General features: G+C 39.8%; 1 protein-coding gene and 1 pseudogene across 2 annotated transcripts in view; one reads left to right on the top strand and one right to left on the bottom strand.

Moving 5' to 3' along the window:
- Nucleotides 1–7218: 7218 nt before the first annotated feature.
- On the bottom strand, nucleotides 7219–7848 carry LOC100019382 (TIP41-like protein; annotated as a pseudogene).
- A 10056-nt stretch (nucleotides 7849–17904) lies between these two features.
- Nucleotides 17905–22896, top strand: part of LOC100017171 (renin-like) — an 81753-nt gene continuing 76761 nt past the window's right edge. The window contains exons 1-2 of one of the 2 annotated variants that reach the window (XM_056815770.1): nucleotides 17905–18192; nucleotides 21723–21919. In XM_056815770.1, the coding sequence (XP_056671748.1) occupies nucleotides 21738–21919 (182 nt within the window). In that variant the 5' untranslated portion in view covers nucleotides 17905–18192; nucleotides 21723–21737. The remainder of the gene's footprint in view (nucleotides 18193–21722; nucleotides 21920–22896) is intronic. The other variant, XM_056815772.1, reaches the window with a different exon arrangement.

Raw genomic sequence — 22896 nt, 5'->3', positions numbered from 1 at the left:
GGGTTTTTAATTTGTTCATTCTCAAGATTTTTTATTTGCATTTCCAATTCCTTGGTCTCTGTCCTCCCTAATTTGTTAATATATGCACTCAGGGATATGAATTTTCCTCTAAGTACTGCCTTGGCTGCATCCCATAAGGTTTGAAAGGATGTTTCGCCGTTGTAATTTTCTTCAACGAGATTGTTAATTGTTTCTATGATTTCTTCTCTAACTATCCGATTTTGGAGTATCATGTTATTTAATTTCTAATTAATTTTTGATTTGGGTCTCCATGTACCCTTGCCGATCAATATTTTAATTGCCTTGTGATCTGAAAAGGCTGCAGTTAATATTTCTGCTTTTCTGCATTTAAGTGCCATGTTTCTATGACCTAGTGTATGATCTATTTTTGTGAATGTGCCATGTGGTGCTGAAAAGAAGGTGTATCTCCCATTAATTTTAGATATGGACAGGTGGTATGAACAGCAGGCTATGTAGAACCTGCCTACATCAAGCTTTTCATCCCTTCTTTTAAGGCTACAGAAAATCTCGACACAAGGAAAGGCAGCTCATTGTCTTATTAGATAGCCCTCCCTTAATCCCCCCCAAAAGTAGTCATCTCCAGTGAGTGAGGGTTCCACAGAGAGTTCATATTGTGTGTATATATATATATATTCCATGCATGTATTTTCTTGTGTAGCCACAAGGTTAAGATCCATTCTTTCAGGAAACTACAGCTTCTCACATACTGCCTTCTTTACAGGTAGGTATTGTGATATTTCATTGGGTTCTGTAAAGAGGGCTGGTGGAACATGCATTAAATTTGCTATTTTGCTCTCCCTTGAAGTGTATTTTCTTAACATGTAAGTCTTGTCAGCCTCATGGTAGAGCCTTGTGTCATTCATCCTGATGAGCATGCCATCAATTCTTTTTTTTTATTTAATTTTTTAATTTTATATTTTATTTGATCATTTCCAAGCATTATTCATTAAAGACATAGATCATTTTCTTTTCTTCCCCCCCACCCCCCATAGCCGACGCGTAAATCCACTGGGCATTACATGTTTTGTTGATTTGAACCCATTGCTATGTTGATAATATTTGCATTAGAGTGTTCATTTAGAGTCTATCCTCTGTCATGTCCCCTTAACCGCTGTATTCAGGCAGTTGCTCTTCCTCGGTCTTTCTACTCCCATAGTTTATCCTTTGCTTATGAATAGTGTTTTTTTCTCCTAGATCCCTGCAAGTTGTTCAGGGACATTACACCGCCACTAATGGAGAAGTCCATTACGTTCTATTATACCACAGTGTATCAGTCTCTGTGTACAATGTTCTCCTGGTTCTGCTCCTTTCGCTCTGCATCACTTCCTGGAGGTTGTTCCAGTCTCCATGGAACTCCTCCACTTTATTATTCCTTTTAGCACAATAGTATTCCATCACCAACATATACCAAAATTTGTTCAGCCATTCCCTAATTGATGGGCATCCCCTCATTTTCCAGTTTTTGGCCACCACAAAGAGCACAGCTATGAATATTTTTGTACAAGTCTTTTTGTCCATTATCTCTTTGGGGTACAGGCCCAGCAGTGCTATGGCTGGATCAAAGGGTAGATATTCTTTTAGCACCCTTTGGGCATAGTTCCAAATTGCCCTCCAGAATGGTTGGATCAGTTCACAACTCCACCAGCAATGAATTAATGTCCCTACTTTGCCACATCCCCTCAAGCATTCATTACTTTCCTTTGCTGTTATGTTAGCCAATCTGCTAGGTGTGAGGTGATACCTCAGAGTTGTTTTGATTTGCATCTCTCTGATTATAAGAGATGTAGAACACTTCTTCATGTGCTTATTAATAGTTTTGATTTCTTTATCTGAGAACTGCCTATCCATGTCCCTTGCCCATTTATCAATTGGAGAATGGCTTGATTTTTTGTACAGTTGATTTAGCTCTTTATAAATTTGAGTAATTAAACCTTTGTCAGAGGTTTCTATGAAGATTTTTTCCCAGTTTGTTGTTTCCCTTCTGATTTTAGTTACATTGGTTTTGTTTGTGCAAAAGCTTTTTAATTTGATGTAGTCAAAATTATTTATTTTACATTTTGTGATTCTTTCTATGTCTTGCTTGGTTTTAAAGTCTTTCCCCTCCCAAAGGTCTGACATGTATACTATTCTGTGTTTACCCAATTTACTTATGGTTTCCTTCTTTATGTTTAAGTCACTCACCCATTTTGAATTTATCTTGGTGTAGGGTGTGAGGTGTTGATCTATTCCTAGTCTCTCCCACACTGTCTTCCAATTTTCCCAACAGTTTTTATCGACTAGTGGATTTTTGTCCCAAAAGCTGGGATCTTTGGGTTTATCGTATACTGTCTTGCTGAGGTCGCTTTCCCCCAGTCTATTCCACTGATCTTCCTTTCTGTTTCTTAGCCAGTACCAAATTGTTTTGATGACTGCTGCTTTGTAATATAGTTTAAGGTCAGGGACTGCAAGGTCCCCATCATATGTGTTTTTTTTCATTATTTCCCTGGATATCCTTGATCTTTTGTTCTTCCAAATGAACTTTGTTATGGTTTTTTCTAAATCAGTGAAGAAGTATTTTGGTAGTTCAATGGGTATAGCACTAAATAGATAAATAAGTTTGGGTAGGATGGTCATTTTTATTATATTGGCTCGTCCTATCCATGAGCAGTTAATGTTTTTCCAATTGCTCAAGTGTAGTTTTAGTTGTGTGGAGAGTGTTTTGTAGTTGTGTTCATATAGTTCCTGTGTTTGTCTTGGGAGGTAGATTCCTAGGTATTTTATTTTGTCTAAGGTGATTTTGAATGGTATTTCTCTTTCTAGTTCTTGCTGCTGAGCTGTGTTAGAGATATATAGAAAAGCTGATGATTTATGTGGGTTTATTTTGTATCCTGCAACTTTGCTAAAGCTGTTGATTATTTCAATTAGCTTTTTGGTTGAATCTCTAGGATTCTTTAAGTAGACCATCATGTCATCTGCAAAGAGTGATAATTTGGTCTCCTCCTTGCCTATTTTGATGCCTTCAATTCCTTTATCTTCTCTAATTGCTACTGCTAGTGTTTCTAGTACAATGTCAAATAGTAGAGGTGATAATGGGCATCCTTGTTTCACTCCTGATCTTACTGGGAATGCATCTAGTTTATCCCCATTGCAGATGATATTAGCTGATGGTTTTAGATATATACTGTTTATTATTTTTAGGAATGACCCTTCTATTCCTATACTTTCTAGTGTTTTTTATAGGAATGGGTGTTGTATTTTATCAAATGCTTTTTATGCGTCTATTGAGATAATCATGTGGTTCTTGCTGGTTTGCTTGTTGATGTGGTCAATTATGTGGTTGGTTTTCCTAATATTGAACCAGCCCTTCATCCCTGGTATAAATCCTACTTGATCATGGTGGATGACCTTTCTGATCACTTGCTGGAGTCTTTTTGCTAGTATCCTATTTAAGATTTTTGCATCTATATTCATTAGGGAGATTGGTCTATAGTTTTCTTTCTCTGTTTTTGACCTGCCTGGTTTTGGAATCAGCACCATGTTTGTGTCGTAAAAGGAGTTTGGTAGAACTCCCTCTTTGCTTATTATGTCAAATAGTTTTTATAGTATTGGGATTAACTGTTCTCTGAATGTTTGATAGAATTCACTGGCCATCAGGCCCTGGGGATTTTTTCTTAGGAAGTTCTTTGATGGCTTGTTGGATTTCATTTTCTGATATGGGATTATTTAAGAATTCTATTTCCTCTTCTGTTAGTCTAGGCAGTTTGTATTTTTGTATATATTCATCCATATCCCCTAAATTGGTGTATTTATTGCCATATAATTGGGCAAAGTAATTTCTAATGATTGCCTTAATTTCCTCTTCATCGGAGGTGCTGTCCCCCTTTTCATCTTTAATGCTGTGAATTTGCTTTTCTTCCTTCCTTTTTTTAATTAGATTGACCAGTACTTTTTCTATTTTGTTTGTTTTTTCAAAGTACCAGCTTCTTGTCTTATTTATTAAATCAATAGTTCTATCACTTTCGATTTTATTAATTTCTCCCTTAATTTTTAGGATTTCTAGTTTGGTTTTCTGCTGGGGGGTTTTAATTTGATTGCTTTCGAGTTTTTCATTTGCATTTCCAATTGATTGATCTCTGTTCTCCCTAGTTTGTTAATATAAGCATTCAGGGATATGAATTTACCTCTGATTACCACATTGGCTGCATCCCAAAAGGTTTGAAAGGATGTCTCACCATTGTCATTTTCCTTGATGAAATTATTAATTGTTTCTATGATTTCTTCTTTAACTAAATGATTTTGGAGTATCATATTGTTTAATTTCCAATTGGTTTTAGATTTGGTTTTCCATGTACCATTACTAATCATTATTTTTATTGCCTTGTGATCTGAGAAGGCTGCATTTATTATTTCTGCTTTTCTGCATTTGTGTGCTATATTTCTGTGACCTAATGTATGATCAATTTTTGTGAATGTGCCATGTGGTGCTGAGAAGAAGGTGTATTCATTTTTATCCCTATTTATTTTTCTCCATATGTCTATTAATTCTAATTTTCCTAAGATTTCATTCACTTCTTTTACCTCTTTCTTATTTTTTTATTTGATTTATCTAAATTTGATAATGGTTGGTTTAAGTCTCCCACTGATATGGTTTTACAGTCTATTTCTTCCTTCAATTCTCCTAGTTTCTCCATTAGAAATTTGGGTGCTATATTATTTAGTGCATACATGTTGATTAATGATATTTCCTCATTGTCTAAAGTCCCTTTTAACAAAATATAATTACCTTCCCTGTCCCTTTTGATCAGGTCTATTTTTGCTTTGGCTTTATCATATATCATGATTACCACTCCTGCCTTCTTTTTGTCAGTTGAGGCCCAGAAGGTCTTACTCCATCCTTTAATTCTGACCTTGTGGGTGTCAACCCACCTCATGTGTGTTTCTTGAAGACAACATATAGTAGGGTTTTGGATTCTAATCCATTCTGCTATTCGTCTACGTTTTATGCGTGAGTTCATCCCATTCACATTCAAAGTTATGATTGTTATTTGTGGACTCCCTGGCATTTTGATATCCTTCCCTAATTCTAACCTTTTCTTCTTCGGCTCTACCTTTTAGTCCAGTGATTTACTTTGAATCAGTACCCCTTGTCCCCTCCCTTGATGTTTCCCTTTTTAGTCCAGCCCTTTTTGTTCCCTCCCCCTTCCCCCTCTCTTTCCCTCCCTTTTTGTTTTCCCTCCCCCCCCCCTTGGTTTTCCCTTCTCCCTACCCTTGTTGGGTAAGATAGAATTCAAGATCCTAATGGATCTGGTGTTTTTCCCTCTCAGAGTTGATTTCCCTGAGATTAAGGTTTAAGTAAAAAACCCTCTCTTCCTCTCCTTCTTATAGGAGTATTCTTCCCCTCCCCTTCCCATGTGAATCTTTGTGTGAGAAAGATTATTCTATTTGGTCTTTTTTTACCCCGTATTTACACATTACATTTTCCCCACATGTTAGTATACATAGATTGATAGAAATGTAGTCCTTATAGAAGAGAGTTTGAGTAAAAGAAGAAGATAACATTTTTCTCCTTTCCCCTTTCCTTAATATTTACCTTTTCAGGTATTCCTTGCTCTTTGTTTTTCGGTATCAAACTTTCCACAGAGCTCTGGTCTTTTCTTTGCAAAAAGTTGGAAGCCTTCTATTTTGTTGAATGCCCATACTTTCCCTTTGAAGTATATAGTCAGTTTTGCTGGGTAGCTGATTCTTGGTTGAAGACCCAGCTCTCTTGCTTTTCTGAAGATCATGTTCCATGCCTTACGATCATTCAGAGTAGAACTTGCAAGGTCTTGTGTGACCCTGATTGGCATTCCTTTATATGTAAATTGTCTTTATTCTAGCTTCCTGTAGGATTTTTTCTTTTGTTTGAGAGCTTTGGAATTTGGCAATTACATTCCTGGGAGTTGTCTTTTTGGGGTTTAGTGTAGAAGGTATTCTGTGAGCTCTGTCAGTGGCTGTATTACCCCCTTGTTCTGGAATCTCTGGGCAATTTTCTTTGATTATATCTTGTATCACAATGTCGAGTTTGGTGTTTATTTCTGGCTTTTCTGGAAGTCCAATTATTCTTAAATTATCTCTTCTCCCTCTATTTTCCAGATCTGTCACCTTGTAGGTGAGATATTTTATGTTCTCTTCTTATTTCTTGGTATTTTGGCTTTGCTTTATTAATTCTTGCTCTTTTACATGCACGTTGTCTTCCAGCTGCCTGATTCTGGCCTTTAAAGCCTGGTTTTCCTTTTCAGTTTCATCACACCTGTTTTGTAGATGCGTGAATTTCTTTTGCATTATTTCCCACTTTTCCTCCCAGAAGGCGTCCATCTTTTTGGTCATTTCTGATTCAAATTCTTCATGGCTTTGTGGAGAGTTTCCGTTTCCTTTGGAAGGTTTTGGAGCATTTGCTTGTGTTTCCTCTTCTATCTCCTCTGTATTTTGTATTTTGGCTCCATAGAATGTGTCCAAAGTCGCCCCCTTCTTCTTATTTTTCTTGGGATTTTGGGGCTTCTGTGCTTCTGTGGAGTTTGCCATCTCTGAATGGGGAGGATTAGCTTTTCTTATCTCTGTCTGGTGTTCAGAGGCTTTAGTCCTGGGCAGATTGTCCCTTCTATGAGCTTTCCCTGGGTTAAACTGAGTATGCCTTAAGGCAATGACTTTCACTGGAACTGGAATGGATGGGTCGGACCAGGGGGCTGCACTCTACCCCGGTTCTCTCTGTTTCCCTTCTACTAAGGTGCCCCCTCGACTGGACTGGGTCGGGTTGCTTTCTGGAAGTTGCCTTCAGAATAGCTGGCCGTGAGGCTGTCTTGCCAGCCCTGAGGGTTGTTGTTGTTTCAGAGGACCCTGCTCTCTGCAGGGGAAGGGGCCACTGCTTCCCAGATCTCTGAGGGCAGTGACTTTCACTGAGACTTGGATAGCAGGATCCAGCTGGTGAGGCTGTCTTGAGGGCCCTGAAGGTTGCTGTTGTTTCAGACGACCCTGCTCTCTTTGAGGGGAGGGGAAGCAGCTTCCCGGAGCCTTGGACTCTGAGCTCCTACCCCTTAGGTCCAAGTGATCTCGGGTTCTGGCTTTTGGGGGGGGGGCTGTACCTTTTGATCCAGGTCCAGGTCCAGGAGGAGGATTCCCAGGGACTGTGCTGTTGATTGTTTTGAATTTCGGCGCCTTAGGAGCTTATAGTTTGAGATCGGTCGGGAAGGGTTTTCTGGAGATCTGAACTTTAGCTTTCTCTAAGCCACCATCTTGACCTGCCATCAATTCTTAAGAAAAATCTCAGTAACAGGAAAAAGCTACAAGGCATCACGCTAATTTTCACACTTAAGCTTGAAACTACATGATCATGAAGTTCATCATCAAACAACAGAACTTCTTCAAAAAAATTTAATCTGTTCCCTGGCTTTCAATTTCTCTGTGTCTATATGATCTGTTGTAAGCACAACCTTTAACTTAAAAGCTTTGCCAAGTAATGTTCCTTTGTAATCTGTTGTATAGGTCCAGTAATATGGTCTAATAATCTCTTTGGAGTGCTCACCCTCCATCCTGCTCTCTTGCCATTCTTCAGTACATGCCACCTTCAGCACCCCGGTAGTTGTTTACACATTTTAAAGCATCAGTTGCATTGAACTCAATCCCAAAGCCAGAAACATGTTGGATTCTTAAAACATTGTCTCCAAACATCATTTCAGGAAGAGATGGCATATGGAGCTCATCAGCTAATTTCTCCACATCGGTCGACTTAATGATATGTGTCTTGGCTGTTATCAGCTCCTAGGGCCTGAAGGAGAAGTCCTGGCGGCTGCTCCGGAAGCCGTAGTTCATCATGGCCACAGTGGCGGTATGGAACCTGCACGAGCGGTGGTGGCCTCCCTTCTCCCCTCCTCATTGCCCATTTTAATACCTTCAATTTTTTTTCTTCTCTAATTGCTACAGTGTTTCTCGTACAATGTTAAATAATAGAGGTGATAATGGGCATCCTTGTTTTACTTCTGATCTTATTGTGAAGGCTTCTAGTTTATCCCCATTGCAGATGGTGTTTGCTGATGGTTTTAGGTACACACACACACACACACACACACACACACACACACACACATATACAGTTTATTGTTTTTAGGAAAGACCCTTCTATGCCTATACTTTCTAGTGTTTTCAAGAGGAATGAGTGTTGTATTTTGTTAAAGGCTTTTTTCTGCATCTATTGAAATAATCTGTGATTTTTGTGAGTTTCCTTGTTAATATGGTCAATTATGCTGATGGTTTTCCTAATATTGAACCATCTTTGCATTCCTGGTATGAATCCTACCTGGTCATAGTGAATAACCCTTGTGATGATTTTCTGGAGTCTTTTTGCTTGTATCCTATTTAAGATTTTTGCATTTATATTCATTAAGAATATTGGTCTATCGTTTTCTTTCTCTGTTTTTAACCTGCCTGGCTTTGGTATCTAACATATTTGTGTTGTAAAAGGAATTTGGTAGAACTCCTTCTTGGCTTATTCTGTCAAATAGTTTGTATAATATTGGGATTTGTTGTTCTTTGAATGTTTGATAGGATTCATTTTTGAAACAATCTGGACCTGGGGATTTTTTCTTAATGAGCTCTTTGATGGATTGTTCAATTTTTTTTTTCTGATATGGGGTTATTTAGGTACTCTATTTCTTTCTCTGTTAGTCTAGGCAATTTATATTTTTATAAATATTTACCCATATCACCTAGATTGCCATATTTGTTGCCATATAATTGGGCATAATAATTTATAATGATTGCCTTAATTTCCTCTTCATTATAGATGAGATCATCCTTTTCATCTTGGATACTATCAATTTGATTTTCTTCTTTCCTTTTTTAAATGAGATGGACTTTGTCTATTTCTATTTCTAAGTTCTATTTCTAAGTCTATTTCTAAATAGACTTTGTCTATTTCATTTGTTTTTTCAAAGTACCAGGTTCTAGACTTATTTATTAAATCAATAGTTCTTTGACTTTCAATTTGATTAATCTGTCCTTTGATTGTTATAATCTCTAATTTAGTCTTCATCTGAGGATTTTTAATTTGTTCAGTTTCTAGTTTTTTAATTTGCATGCCCAATTCACTGACCTCTGCCCTCCTTAATTTGTTAATATATGAACTCAAAGATATGAATTTCCCACTGAGTACTGCTTTGGCTGCATCCCATAGATTTTGAAAGGATGTCTCATCATTGTCATTTTCTTCTATGAAGTTATTAATTGTTTCTATGATTTGTTCTTTAACTAACCAATTTTGGAGAAATGTATTGTTTAATTTCCAATTATTTTTTCATTTGCCTCTCCATGTACCCTTACTAATTATTATTTTCATTGCATTGTAATCTGAGAAGGTTGTAATTATTATTTTTGCTCTTTTGCACTGGTTTGCAATGTTTTTATGCCCTAATACATGGTGGACTTCTGGTCAAGATGGTGGCTTAGAGAGAGCTAAAGTTCAGATCTCTGGAAACCCTAACCGATCTCAAACTGTATGCTCCTAGGACACCGAAATTCCAAACAAACAACAGGATAGATCCCAGGAACCCTCCTCCTGGACCTAGATCAAAAGGTATGGCCCCCCAAAAGGCAGAACCCGAGATCATTTGGATCAAAGGGGTAGGCAGAAGGAAGGTCCCAGGACCCATCCCCCCTAACGCAGAGCACCAAGTCCAAGGCAGCAGCGGGAACCTAAGAGCCAGCAAAAGGACCTCAGGGCTGGCTATTCTGAAGGCTGCATCCTGAAAACAATCTGAGCCAGTTGCGGGGGAACCCAGACAGCAGGGAAACACAGAGAAAACGAGGGGAGCCTGTAGCCCCCTGGCTGGATCCTTCCATCCGAGTCTCAGGGAAGGTCCCTGTTTTAAGACACACTCAGTCCAACCCAGCTGAAGTTAATCCTATCAGGAGCCCTCCGAGCTCCTGGAAGCCTCGGCTCCTCCCCCCTCAGAGTGCAGGCCCTTCTGGCTCACAAAGGCTCTAAGATACCTCACAGACAATGCCAAGCCAGGCTCAGAGCACAGAAGTAAGGCAATGAAGAAGCATCGGGAGGGAACTGAGAGCAGTAACACCCACAAATGGAAAATTAGCCTGGGGCTAAAGCCTCTGAACACCAGACAGAGATAAGAAAAGCTAATCCTCCCCATCAGATAGAGATGGCAAACAGCACAGAAAAGCCCCCAAACTCCAAGAAAAACAAGAAGAAGGGTGCAACTTTGGACACATTTTATGGAGCAAAAATACAAAATACGGAGGAGATAGAAGAGGAAACACAAGCAAATGCTCCAAAAACTTCCAAAGGAAACGGAAACTCTCCACAAACCCATGAAGAATTTGAATCGGAAATGATCAAAAAGATGGACGCCTTCTGGGAGGAAAAGTGGGAAATAATGCAAAAGAAATTCACGCATCTACAAATCTAGTTTGACCAAACTGAAATGGAAAACCAGGCTTTAAAGGTCAGAATCAGCCAACTGGAAGACAACGTGCATGTAAAAGAGCAAGAATTAATAAAGCAAAGCCAAAATACCAAGAAATTAGAAGAGAACATAAAATATCTCACCAACAAGGTCATAGACTTGGAAAATAGAGGGAGAAGAGACAATTTAAGAATAATTGGACTACCAGAAAATCCAGAAATAAACAGCAAACTCAACATTGTAATACAAGATATAATCAAAGAAAATTGCCCAGAGATTCCAGAACAAGGGGGCAATACAGGCACTGAAAGAGTTCACAGAACGCCCTCTACAATAAACCCCCAAAAGACAACTCCCAGGAATGTAATTGCCAAATTCCAAAGCTTTCAAGCAAAAGAAAAAATCTTACAAGAAGCCAGAAAAAGACAATTTAGACATAAAGGAATGCCAATCAGGGTCACACAAGATCTTGCAGCTTCCATTCTGAATGACTGTAAGGCATGGAACATGATTTTCAGAAAGGCAAGAGATCTGGGACTTAAACCAAGAATCAGCTACCCAGCAAAACTGACTATACTTCCAAGGGAAAGTACGGGCATTCAACAAAATAGAAGATTTCCAAGTTTTTGCAAAGAAAAGACCAGAGCTCTGTGGAAAGTTCAATATTGAAAAACAAAGAGCATGGAATACCTGAAAGGGTAAATATGAAGGAAAGGGAAAAGGAGAAAAATGTAATCTTTTTCTTTTATTCAAACTCTCTTCTATAAGGACTATATTTATATCAATCTATGTATATTAATATATGGGGAAAATGTAATGTATAAATAGGGGGAAAAGAAAGAACAAATAGAATAATCTTTCTCACACAAAGATTCACACAGGAAAGGGAGGGGAAGGAAACTCCTATAAGAAGGAGATGAAGAAAGTTTTTACTTAAACCTTACTCTCAGGGAAATCAACTCTGAGAGGGAAGAACATCCAGATCCATTGGGATCTTGAATTCTATCTTACCCAACAAGGGAAGGGAGAAGGGAAAACCAAGGGGGGGTAGGAGAAAGGGAACACAATAAAGGGAGGGAAGAAGAGGGGGAAGGGGGGGAACAAAAAGGGAGGGACTAGAAAAGGAAACATATCAAGGGAGGGGACAAGGGGGACTGATTTAAAGTAAATCACTGGATTAAAAATTTAGAGCTAAAGAAGAAAGTTTAGATTAGGGAAGGATATCAAAATGCCAGGGAGTCCACAAGTGACAGTCATAACTTTGAACGGGAATGGGATGATCTCACCCATAAAATGTAGACAAATAGCAGAATGGATTAGAATCCAAAACCCTACCATATGTTGTCTTCAAGAAACACACATTAGGAGGGTAGACAACCACAAGGTCAGAATAAAAGGATGGAGTAAGACCTTCTGGGCCTCAACTGACAGAAAGAAGGCAGGAGTGGTAATCATGATATCTGATAAAGCCAAAGCAAAAATAGACCTGATCAAAAGGGATAGGGAATGTAATTATATTTTGTTAAAAAGGACTTTAGATAATGAAGAAATATCACTAATCAACATGTATGCACCAAATAATATAGCACCCAAATTTCTAATGGAGAAACTAGGAGAATTGAAGGAAGAAATAGACAGTAAAACCATATTAGTGGGAGACTTAAACCAACCATTATCAAATTTAGATAAATCAAATGAAAAAATAAATAAGAAAGAGGTAAAAGAAGTGAATGAAATCTTAGAAAAATTAGAATTAATAGACATATGGAGAAAAATAAATAGGAATAAAAAGGAATACACCTTCTTCTCAGCATCACAGGGCACATTCACAAAGATTGACCATACATTAGGTCACAGAAACATGGCACACAAATACAGAATAGCAGAAATAATAAATGCAGCCTTTTCAGATCACAAGGCAATAAAAAAATGATCAATAATGGTACGTGAAAAACCAAATAAAAAACTAATTGGAAATTAAACAATATGATACTCCAAAATCGATTAGTTAGAGTAGAATTCATAGAAACAATAATTTTACAGAGGAAAATGACAAAGGTGAGACACCCTTTCAAACCTTTGGGGATGCAGCCAAAGCAGTAATTAGAGGTAAATTCATATCCCTAAGTGCATATATTAACAAACTAGGGAGAGCAGAGATCAATCAATTGGAAATGCAAATAAAAAAACTCGAAAGTGATCAAATTAAAACCCCCCAGCAGAAAACCAAACTAGAAATCCTAAAAATTAAGGGAGAAATTAATAAAATCGAAAGTGATAGAACTATTGATTTCATTCAGCCCTGTAGGGCAGCAGGGACATTTGACAGCATCCTGGGTGACTGAGAAGCCCTCTCTAGGACAGCACTGCTCACCCTAATCAAGGGAGGGGACTAGAAAAGGTGTCCCAAACATTGCCTGCCCTACAAACACCCAGTTAGCACACCCCAGCTGGCGGGTCATCCCTTTAAGCAGTCGAAATCAAAAGGTGCAATTATCAATAGTAGGGAAATAGGTCTTGATCAATGATACATGTAAAACCCAGTGGAATTGCACATTGGCTATGGGAGGGGGTAGGGAGAGAGGAGGGAAAGAACATCAATCATGTAACCATGGAAAAATATTCTAAATTAATTAATTAAATAAAAATTTTCAATTAAAAAAAAGACAGTGTCAACACAACAGAAAAAAGAAAAAGAATATAAAGCAAGTGACAGAGAAAATTTTACTAATGTAGATTAAGCTTAAAATGGTGGCTTCTTCACATTCCTCTTCTGGAGTGCCAGTTGTTAATCTTTTACCAACACATCCCTGTATGTTTGGGTTGAGGGTATTTGGGGTTAGGATGCCAGTTTGGGAGCATTCAGCAATAAGGGTCATTTTCAAACAGGAAGACTGTGCTGGGAAAGAGGAAAGCCCATAATAAAACTAAGGACAGAAATGACTTCTTTCATCATGTTTCTGGGGAAGGGGAGTGACGCTGGGAAAATTGCCAGTGTGACTGGTACAGTGGAAAAGAGGGTTTGAATCTTACCTTAGATGTGTCCTTGGGCAAGTCTCCTAACCTCAGTTTCCCTACCTCTAAAATGAAAGGCTGGGCTGGAGGTCCTCCAATACCCCTTTGAGCTAGAGCTCTCCTTGGTCATGAAGGATGCATCTCAGCTTGAGTATAACGGTCAGGGCAGCAACACTCAAGTGGACATATAGGGGCAAAAATCCTTCAGGGTTCTCAGCAACAGGATTGCTGACTCTTTTCCACAAAACTCCTTCATTGTCTTGTTCCCTCAATACCCACCTTGAGGTGTCAGTTTTGTGCTGGGCTGCTGTGAGTCTCTGCTGCCACCTACCATTTCCATGTAGCATTACCTCGTTCTTAAGTTCCTAGTGTGAATCTTAAAAATTCTCAGACCCTACTTCATAAGGTTGGATTGTGAACCTTAAAAATTCCCCATTGGGACCATGCCCCATTTGGGCAGTGAAAGTAACTTAGATCAGGAATGTGAGAACTCTACTTTGCCATACTTAAGCATGCCTTAGGGGAAGATAAAGTTGTAAACTCCTTTCTGAACAATGAAAAGTACTTAAACCCATACTTATAGTGAGACAAAAAGTTCTTAGGCCATGCTTATTTTAGGACTAATACAAAAGAGTGATAAGTACCTATCAAGGTCAAGCAACTTGTGAATTTACAAGGAACAAAGAGGTGAGAAACTTACTCAGAGCTTTCCTGGTGTGAATTACTCAAAAATTTACAGCTTCTTAGCTGTGAACTAAGAATGGTCTGTCCTTTGAAAAAGGTCTACTGTGATTGGTAGATGGGAGAACTTAGGGGAGATTACATAGGAGAAAATTCCCTATATAAGGAGATGACAGTCTCCTAAAAAGGAAGTCTCTTGAAGAGAGGCTCTAAGGAGGCTGTTGGGAGAGGGTCTCTAAGGAGGCTCTGAAGACAGTCTGAAGGAGGTTGACTCTGGCTGGAACTTCCTCTGAGGAGACTCTGTCCCTCTGAATCCTTGCTTGGACAGATCTTGTGGTGAGTGATTAAGGACTGACTGATCTCTCTCTTAAGACTCAGGTCTAGGCCATGTTGGCTTAAGGCCCTTCATACTTATTCCTTTCTTATTCTCTCTCTCTTTCTTTAATTACTCATTGTATTAATTAATTAAAATCTCTATAAAAACCAGTTGACTTGGGTATATTTCATAATTGGGAATATTTCCCTGGCGACCACCTTATATATTGATTTAAAAACAAGACACTGTAGTGAAAACATTTTCTGCAGTCACAATTTACTCATCCACTCTTATATCTACTACAATTTAAGTCTTCCACTATTTAATTATTACAGTTTATAACACCAACCATTTTAATTCTTACACTAGTCAGTACCCCATTCCTCTTCCCTTCACCAGCAACCCTTTAGAATTTTGCCTGTGCTGCTACCTTGCACAATGGATCAAATACTGACCCTGGAGGCAGGAAGACCTACGTTCAAATCTATCCTAAAACACTTACTAGCTATGTAAACCTAGGCTAGTAATTTCTATTCTGTTTGCCTCAGTTTCCTCTTCTGTCTAATGAGCCCAAGAAGGAAATGGCAAATGACTCCAGTATCTTTGCCAAAAAAAACCCAAATGGAGTCACAAAGAGTCAGATGTGACTAATTGACTACAACTGGTTTTCTTAGGTCTCTGGGAGATCACTGAATCTCAGAATTGGGAGGAAGATTTCCTGATTTCTATCTCAAACTTCTCCTTTAGCATCATCTCTTCTTCCCAGTCCCTCTGCCCAGCCACCAACATTTGTCTAAGAGATCAGTAAGGACATTCTGCCCATGCTTGGGGCAGATGGAAATTCTGTGGCCATGCCAGTGATAAGAATAAGCCAGGCTCTCTTGTTTCCTTAAGTCTCCTAGTGCTGAGTGTGTCTTTTCCATAAAAAAAGAATAAATGATAGGAGGGCAGATTTAAGACCTTACCAATAACCATTCCAATCCCCTCATTTTACATATGAGGAAAATGAGGCCAAGGAAGAGTATCAGTGGATCAAGATCCTACAGATATTCTAAATTCAGATCTCATTCATACCACTCCCCTTATTGTGATTATTTATTTAGTCTCCTTGGAGAGGGCAAGTGGAATAGATTCATAAAACTTTTGGGAAGATAATTCTTTTAAAATTAATATTATGAATGTTAATTATACAATCAATATGCTTAATTATATATGGAAGGATTGTTATATTTTACATATTTAATGAATGTAATTACTTTTTAATTAAAGTGATGCTCTTTCAACAAATCATTACCCACCCTAATTCAGAAAGCCCTCCCTTTTAACAAATGAAAACATGATCTAGAAATCTTGCCAATATCAGTATTTCCTTGTGCTTTAAGATTTCAAAGTACTGTGGGCAGCTGGGTGGTTCAGTGGATTGAGAGCCAAGTCTAGAGATGGGAGGTCCTGGGTTCAAATCTGGCCTTAGACACTGCCTAGCTATATGACCCTGGGCAAGTCACTTAACCCCCATTGCCTAGCCATTATCGCTCTTCTGCCTTAGAACCAATACATAGTATTGATTCTAAAACAGAAAGTAAGAGCTTTAAAAAAAAGATTTCAAAGTACTATTGCTGTTTTCTCAATTAATTCACACAGCTGTTTGAAGTATATACTATTATTATCTATTTTATGGACAAAATGAAGTTAAATGACTTGTCTAGGATCACAAAGCTGTTAAGTGTCTATGGCAGGCTTTAATTTCAAATGTCCCTGACTTAAACGCTAGCGCTCTATCCATTAGAACTGCTGATTGGCCCCAAATATCTACAGCACTCAGCACTAGTAACCACTCATAGCTCTGTCATTATGTATGGAAGAGTTATGTTTTGTTACCTTGTGAAGAAGTGGCAGGGGTGTATATATGTTTGGAGAAGGGATTGGGGCATTGAGCAAGAGGAACCAAGGAAGCTTTTAGACCAGTGGTGTCAAACTCCACTAGAAATGGATCCCTCTGAGTCACTTACTGATTTGGAAAATCACAAACCTTCACGATGTTTCATTATGGTTTTTTTTTTGTTAAACATTTCACAATTATATTTTTCCTCTCTCCTAGAATATCTTTGGTGGTCTTAGAAATAGGTCCAGCTCTCTAATGCCTAATCTGAGATGTTGCGGCAGTCTTAATGGGGGGGGGGGTACAAAGGAATGAGTGAAATAATCTTAAGGGATTGAGTAGGGGACCCTGCAAAATTCTAATATGCTTGTCTTGTCTTTACTCTATTCCTGGTCAGGATTGCCCTCAAGAAAATGACCTCAATCAAAGAGAGCATGAAGACAAGGGGAAAGCTCTTGGAGAAGTTGAAAATGGAACATGGGACACAGACCAATGAAAAGAATTCCATTGATACAGTATTGTCTCTTGATCTCTACAATTTTGTGGATGTAAGTCCTCCATTATTGATCCTTTCCCCTTCCCCCCAATGCTCCCCAGGGCACAAATTCAATTAGAAATTCTAGAAGATATGAAACAAGGGTTTCAAATAGTTTTTCTTTAATGTTTTTGTCAGTTAAATGAAAGCACTAGAGGAAAAAATTGGAAAAGAAATAAGAGCTATGAAAGAAAGAATTGGAAAGGGGATTAAGGTTTGGCAAAAGGGATTTTTGCAAAACTTTGCCTTCTAGCACACAATTGTTTATTTCAGAACTCCAGGATCCCATAAGAGATGTTTCTCTTTAATCTGATTATTTTACAGATAAGAAAATGGAAGTCCAAGGGAGTGAGGTGATTTGCCCTTTGTACATCTCTCCTTTCTTATGCCTACAGAACCAGTATTATGGTGAGATCAGTATTGGCAGCCCACCCCAAACCTTCAAAGTCATTTTTGACACTGGCTCTTCTGACTTTTGGGTACCCTCCAGCCATTGTGACCCAGTGGACTCAATATGTGGTAAGATCCTAGCACCTGGCCCCCAAGATCTAGACTCTCCTGGTTTGGAGATTGAACTTTGTGCTTGGCCCCAAACCAGCCTAAATCTAAGGCATTTCTACTCCTATCCTCCCATCCTTTCAATAGGGGTAGGGATAATTATTACTTTCTAAATAATGTGGGGGAAAGCCCAGAATGATCAGAACCTTGTACAGAACCCAGGGGTCCTCACTCCAAGCTCCTTGTTCTTTCAATCAGAAAAGATAAATGATAATAAGGGGAGGGAATACAAATTCAAATCTGATTTCCTGAAGAAGCATTAAGACCCTGGCCACCCAAAGGACTTCCAGGTCTTCCTCAGCTAGGGAGAAGACTGAATTCCTAAGCCAGTCTTCACTCCAACCCTGACTTTGCCCCATGTCTCCATGCTTATAGCCCCATTCTGATCACTGAAGCCTAATGACTTTTTTTTAACCCTTGCATTCCATTTCAGAATCAATATTGTGTATTGGTTCCAAGACAGAATAGAGGTAAGGGCTAGTCAAGACCTGCTCTATCCTTGGCATTTAACCTCCATTCGAGGAGCTCTCATGACTCCTAGCAATTAGATCTCCATCAATATCATTCTAGCATCTCTCACAGGTTCTTAGCTCCTATCTCTGACAATCTGTGAATCAACACTTATTTCTCCAGTGTACATTGTGTACTTCCTGCCTCCACCCCCACCCCAAGACTAGAGATGCTTCAAGCTGATTCATTTAAAAGATGGAACAAAGCTCAGGAGGAATCCTAAACAGAGTACAGAGGCTTACCTAAGGTAAGGCAAGTGGGGCTTAGGCATAAGCTGAGAGTCCATTCAATCTTCAGCAATATGTAAACACCAGCTAACTGCTTTGGTTAAATAGGAAGCTGACAGATGACAGGCTAGAGGAGCCCTACTATCCAGGACCACCCAGGAAGTTCCCAGAAGGAGCTCTGCCACCCCAGAATCTCATTATTGCTAATAGGGGTGCTGTCAGGGTTTCCATCCCTAATGAAAGTCACCCTTCCTGTTGTTTGCAGCAGGCTTTAGGTTGCAATATGTGAAAAAAGAACAACAAAACTGAAACCTAGTTTAGGCCCTGACAGAGTGTGGGGCACATAGCAGATATCCGTCATTTTTACATTTGTAAAGGTTTTCTTGAGGGGTACAGCCTGACCTGGGATTTCCTTGAGATGGGTACTCCCAGGTGAAGAAACCCCCTCAACCAGCACCCATGGGCACCTTCTCTGTGACTTGGGGTCTTAGCTAAGCTCTGTGATAGTAAGAGACTTGTGAAGGGTCACCAGGCCAGTCTGTGTTAAAGGCAAGTCTTCCTTGCTTTGGACTCTTTCTATTCAACCACCTTTAGGCACATCCTTTATTATTTTTTAACCCGAATTTCTGTCTCAGTAACAACTCTAAGACAGAAGGCCAAAGGCTAGGCAAATGGGGCTAAGTGACTTGCCCAGTCACACAACTAGGCACATTCCTAGAACTTTTAACCCTACCCACCTGTGCTCCCACCAGTGACAGCAGATTGCAGAATCAGACTGTTAGGAAGGATGTTAGACAGCATCTGTTGGCCCCCTTTCTGGATACATTGTTAATGACAGAGAAGGGGGCTGAATCTTTTCTGACCTCAGTGCATTCCAACTTCTCTGTCTAGTTTCCTCCTCTAATACCTGGATCTTTGTCTCCTCCCCAGAGTTTCACCATCAATACGACGCCTCAATATCCTCTACTTACAAACCAAATGGGTCTGAATTCCTCATTGTGACAAGGAAATCACTTTAAAAGACTGATATATATTAATTTAAGGTCACCAAGGAATTCAGCTATGTAATTCCTAAATGAAAACTCAAGTCAGCAGTCAACCTTTTATAGAGTTTAATTACAAACAGGAGGAAGAAAGGAATTAGAAGATAGCGAGAGAGAGGGAGAGAGAAAGGGGAGAGAAGGGAATAGGGCTTAAATACCCCTTCTGTTTAGGCTGGGCCAAAAGGCCCAAGCCCTTAGATAGCTGAGGCAAAGAAAGAAGATCAGTCCCTATTACTCACGTGACCAAAATGGAGAAAGAGTCTTAGGGGCCTCCACCTCCAGCTTCCTTCAGAGCCAACTCTCAAAGCACCACCTCTCAGACCAAAAACCTCTCCAACCAACCCCCCTCAGTCCTCAGACCCCTCTATCTTTAAGGAAACCATCTCAGTTCCCTCCCCTCAGTTCTCACATCTACCAGTCACTGTCCATGTCTTCCCTGTGCCAATGGTGGCTCTAGCTTAACCCAGGACCGCCCAGAGGTCTGTGGCTTTGCACATGTCTGTTGAAGGTCATATTCTCAATAATTAAATCTTGATCCTTTGCTGCAGCCCTTCCTAAATCCTGTTAGGACTGAGTGGGGTGGAAATTGTATTTTCCAAGACCTGGTTCTGTCATTCCAAGTATCTCTATTGTATCAATTCTAAAATCAATCATGACTCAAAGAACTTCCTGTTCTATGCTTAAGCATAGGTCAAAGCCCTTTCCATTGTTCAGCAAAGGGTTTCTGTCCTAAAGTAATCTTAAGAAGGGAGGAGGAGGAACCTCCCATGCCAATGGGGTTCACATTCCAATAGAGTTCCCACTATCAATAGGAAATTTTTCAAGTATGAAATTTCCCAATGGCGAAATTTCCAACATTTATAAGTCTAAGAAATTTTAAGGTTTACATCACTGAGTATGAATCAGGCTGGGTTGAGGGCTTCTTTAGCCAGTATACATTGACTGTAAGTCTCTCTCATAGGAAATAACGTTCCCCTCACCAATTTCCCATAATTTAGGATCCTGGAGGAATCCCTGTGGACGAGGGGGAAGGTTAAGGAGAGGGGATGGATACCAGTCTACTCTGAGAACAGAGGGATCCTGGGAAACAATGAACTTCTGCTACTTCCCTTTGATCACTAGGGAGCAGTAATAGAGCCCACATACCAGTCCTAGAAAGTGGTTCAGCCACTGCCTCAAAAAGAAAATCTGGATTATTTGCATGTAATTTTGTGTATAATTTGTGATTCACATAAGGGTAAAATACTTAGAGGTTCTAGCCCATTCCTTGTTCTTTTCCTCTTGTGACTTGATTTGAGAAAAACAAAAATCTCTCTTCTATACATCTCTTCACTTGTTCTGAGTCCCCTGTCCTTGTCTCCTTAAGGGAGGGCACTAGCATTGTGACTGGTTCTGGGCATTATATTAGCTTAGAGAATTAAACCACAGGCCAATTAGTGGTACGGAATGACTTACTGTATGAATTCATGCAGCATCCTATTGGCTCTCAGCTGAGAGAGAAGATCCTGGGAAATGAATCACCTGAAAACAGTTTATTTTGGAAGAGAAACATTGGGGGATGTGGGGGAAGGGTATAATCTGAAGCTTGGGACAATACTTTGGGACTGTGGCTGGTTGGGAATCTGTGGGAGTGGAAGGAAGGCATTAGGGATGTCATAGGGAGAAGAAGGGGCTAAAGGAGGTAGAGAAGAAAGTGAAAGACATACTAAGAGATCCAATTTATTCCAGTCTGGCCCAGAGTCCAATCAGCTCCTCTCTTCCCGGCATTCCTCCAGCTCCTCATCTGTTGCATTGACTTTAGGTCAGGTCATTCCTGAGGGAGAATTCACAGGACAACTTGGGCTATGCCCCCCCAAACTCCATGAATATTTTTATCTAGGTGATATCAGATTTTGAGGAATAGCAAGGCCATCCTGGAAGAGGATAAGAAGGCAGCCTGGAGCCCAGGGGGCACATAGGAATTAGTGAAGGGGTTAGGTTGTCATGCAGCCCAGCTCAGTGGGAGGGAGTTCTATAGCCCAAATGAGATGTCATGGGAAAATTAAGGGGAGTGTTGGCCATAGCAAAAGAGGATTAGAGTCTAGCGGGGTTCCAATCTTGACTCTTGTGCTTACTGTGGAACTTTGGGCAAATAATTTAATCTTCTGTGCCTTAGTTTCCTCATCTGTAAAATGAAGGGTTTGGACTAGATCTCAATGATTCCTTTGAATTCTAGATCTGGGGGCAGAGTCAAGATGGTGACTCAGGAGGAGTAAAAGCTAAAACCTCTCTGACTATTCTTCCATACCGATCTTTAAACTGTGCTTCAAAATGCACTCTGAATTTATCTTCAAACTACCTATTTTTCTTCATTTTCCTCCCTACTTGCTCCAAATCTAATAACAGACTGCATCCCAAATTAGGGACCAGTATCATGATTTGTTGTGACCTAGGTCAGCACCAGGTCAGGCTGTTAGGGCACTGTGCCTGGTCAGCCAGCTTTCTCCTCTGGCTTTTTAAACCCACAGATTGGTGGAATCAAGATGACTCAGGTATTTGTTGAGGCCACAGCATTGTCCATAATACCCTTTGGACTGGCCTGGTTTGATGGAATCCTGGGACTGGGCTACTCTGAACAGTCAGTGAGCAGAATCACTCCTGTCTTTGACAACATAATGACACAAGGGGTGCTGGAGGAAGATGTCTTCTCAATCTACTACAGCAGGTGAGGCTATTCTTTTTGGGTGGGATTCCACACCCTGGGGAGGAGGAATGGAAGGGAATTGTGCTCACGACTGTGCCCCTCAGCTGGAGCAAGAAAGGCAGGAGGACTCGCTTCCAAAAGCTCTGTGGAGTCCAGGGTGCCTAAGAGAGACAGTTGAACCCTTAATCCATGTTAGTGGGAGGGAATCCCATGGCCCAAATGAGGCATCATGGGAAAATTATTTTTATTTAGCTTTGGAAAACATTGTTTGGAAAACACACATAGAGGTATAAGTAATCTAACATTTGGCTAAATGTTGCACTTCATAAAACACTTTATACCTCTCTATTGCAATTGCTGTAATTATTGTGGCATAGATGGCATGATTATTATCCTTAATTTATAATGTTATAAAATACTTTTATAATTGTAATTTATTTTCTTATTTTTATTTAACTAGCACTTTGTTTTTGATTTTGTTTTCCATTTGAATTAGTTTATTTAGACAAGGGGCGTTGAAGTCTCCCAGTAGTATCAGCCTGTCATTTGTGGGCACTGAGTGCAAGACAGCGCTCAGGTCAGAGTAGAACTGCTCAATGGTCTCCTCTGTGCTGGTCAGTGTTGGGGCATATGCGCTGATGATTGTGGCATACCAGTCTTTGCTGAGTGGTAAATGGATCTTCATGAGCCTCTCGCTGATGCCCACAGGCAAGTCTGGCAGCTGTTTAAACAGGTTTGTCTTGATAGCCAGGCCAACACCCTGGATTCTGTCTTCATTTGTGGCTCTACCTTTCCAGAAGAAGGTGTATCCAGTGGTGGGTTCGCTGAATGATCCCTCTTCTGGTAAGCGTGTTTCGCTTAAGGCTGCGATGTTGATTTTATATCACACCAGTTCTTTACTGATTAGAGCTGTTCTTCTCTCAGGTCTTGGGGTATTCTCTCTATCAAGTAGTGTTCTGATGTTCCATGCTCCTAGTAGGAGTTTCTTTGTGTTTTGT

Source organism: Monodelphis domestica, chromosome 2 (genome assembly GCF_027887165.1).
Source record: "Monodelphis domestica isolate mMonDom1 chromosome 2, mMonDom1.pri, whole genome shotgun sequence".
In the NCBI taxonomy this organism is placed as follows: domain Eukaryota; kingdom Metazoa; phylum Chordata; class Mammalia; order Didelphimorphia; family Didelphidae; genus Monodelphis; species Monodelphis domestica.
Note: the sequence above shows the minus strand (reverse complement) of the source record. Positions and strands in the feature narration are given on the sequence as shown.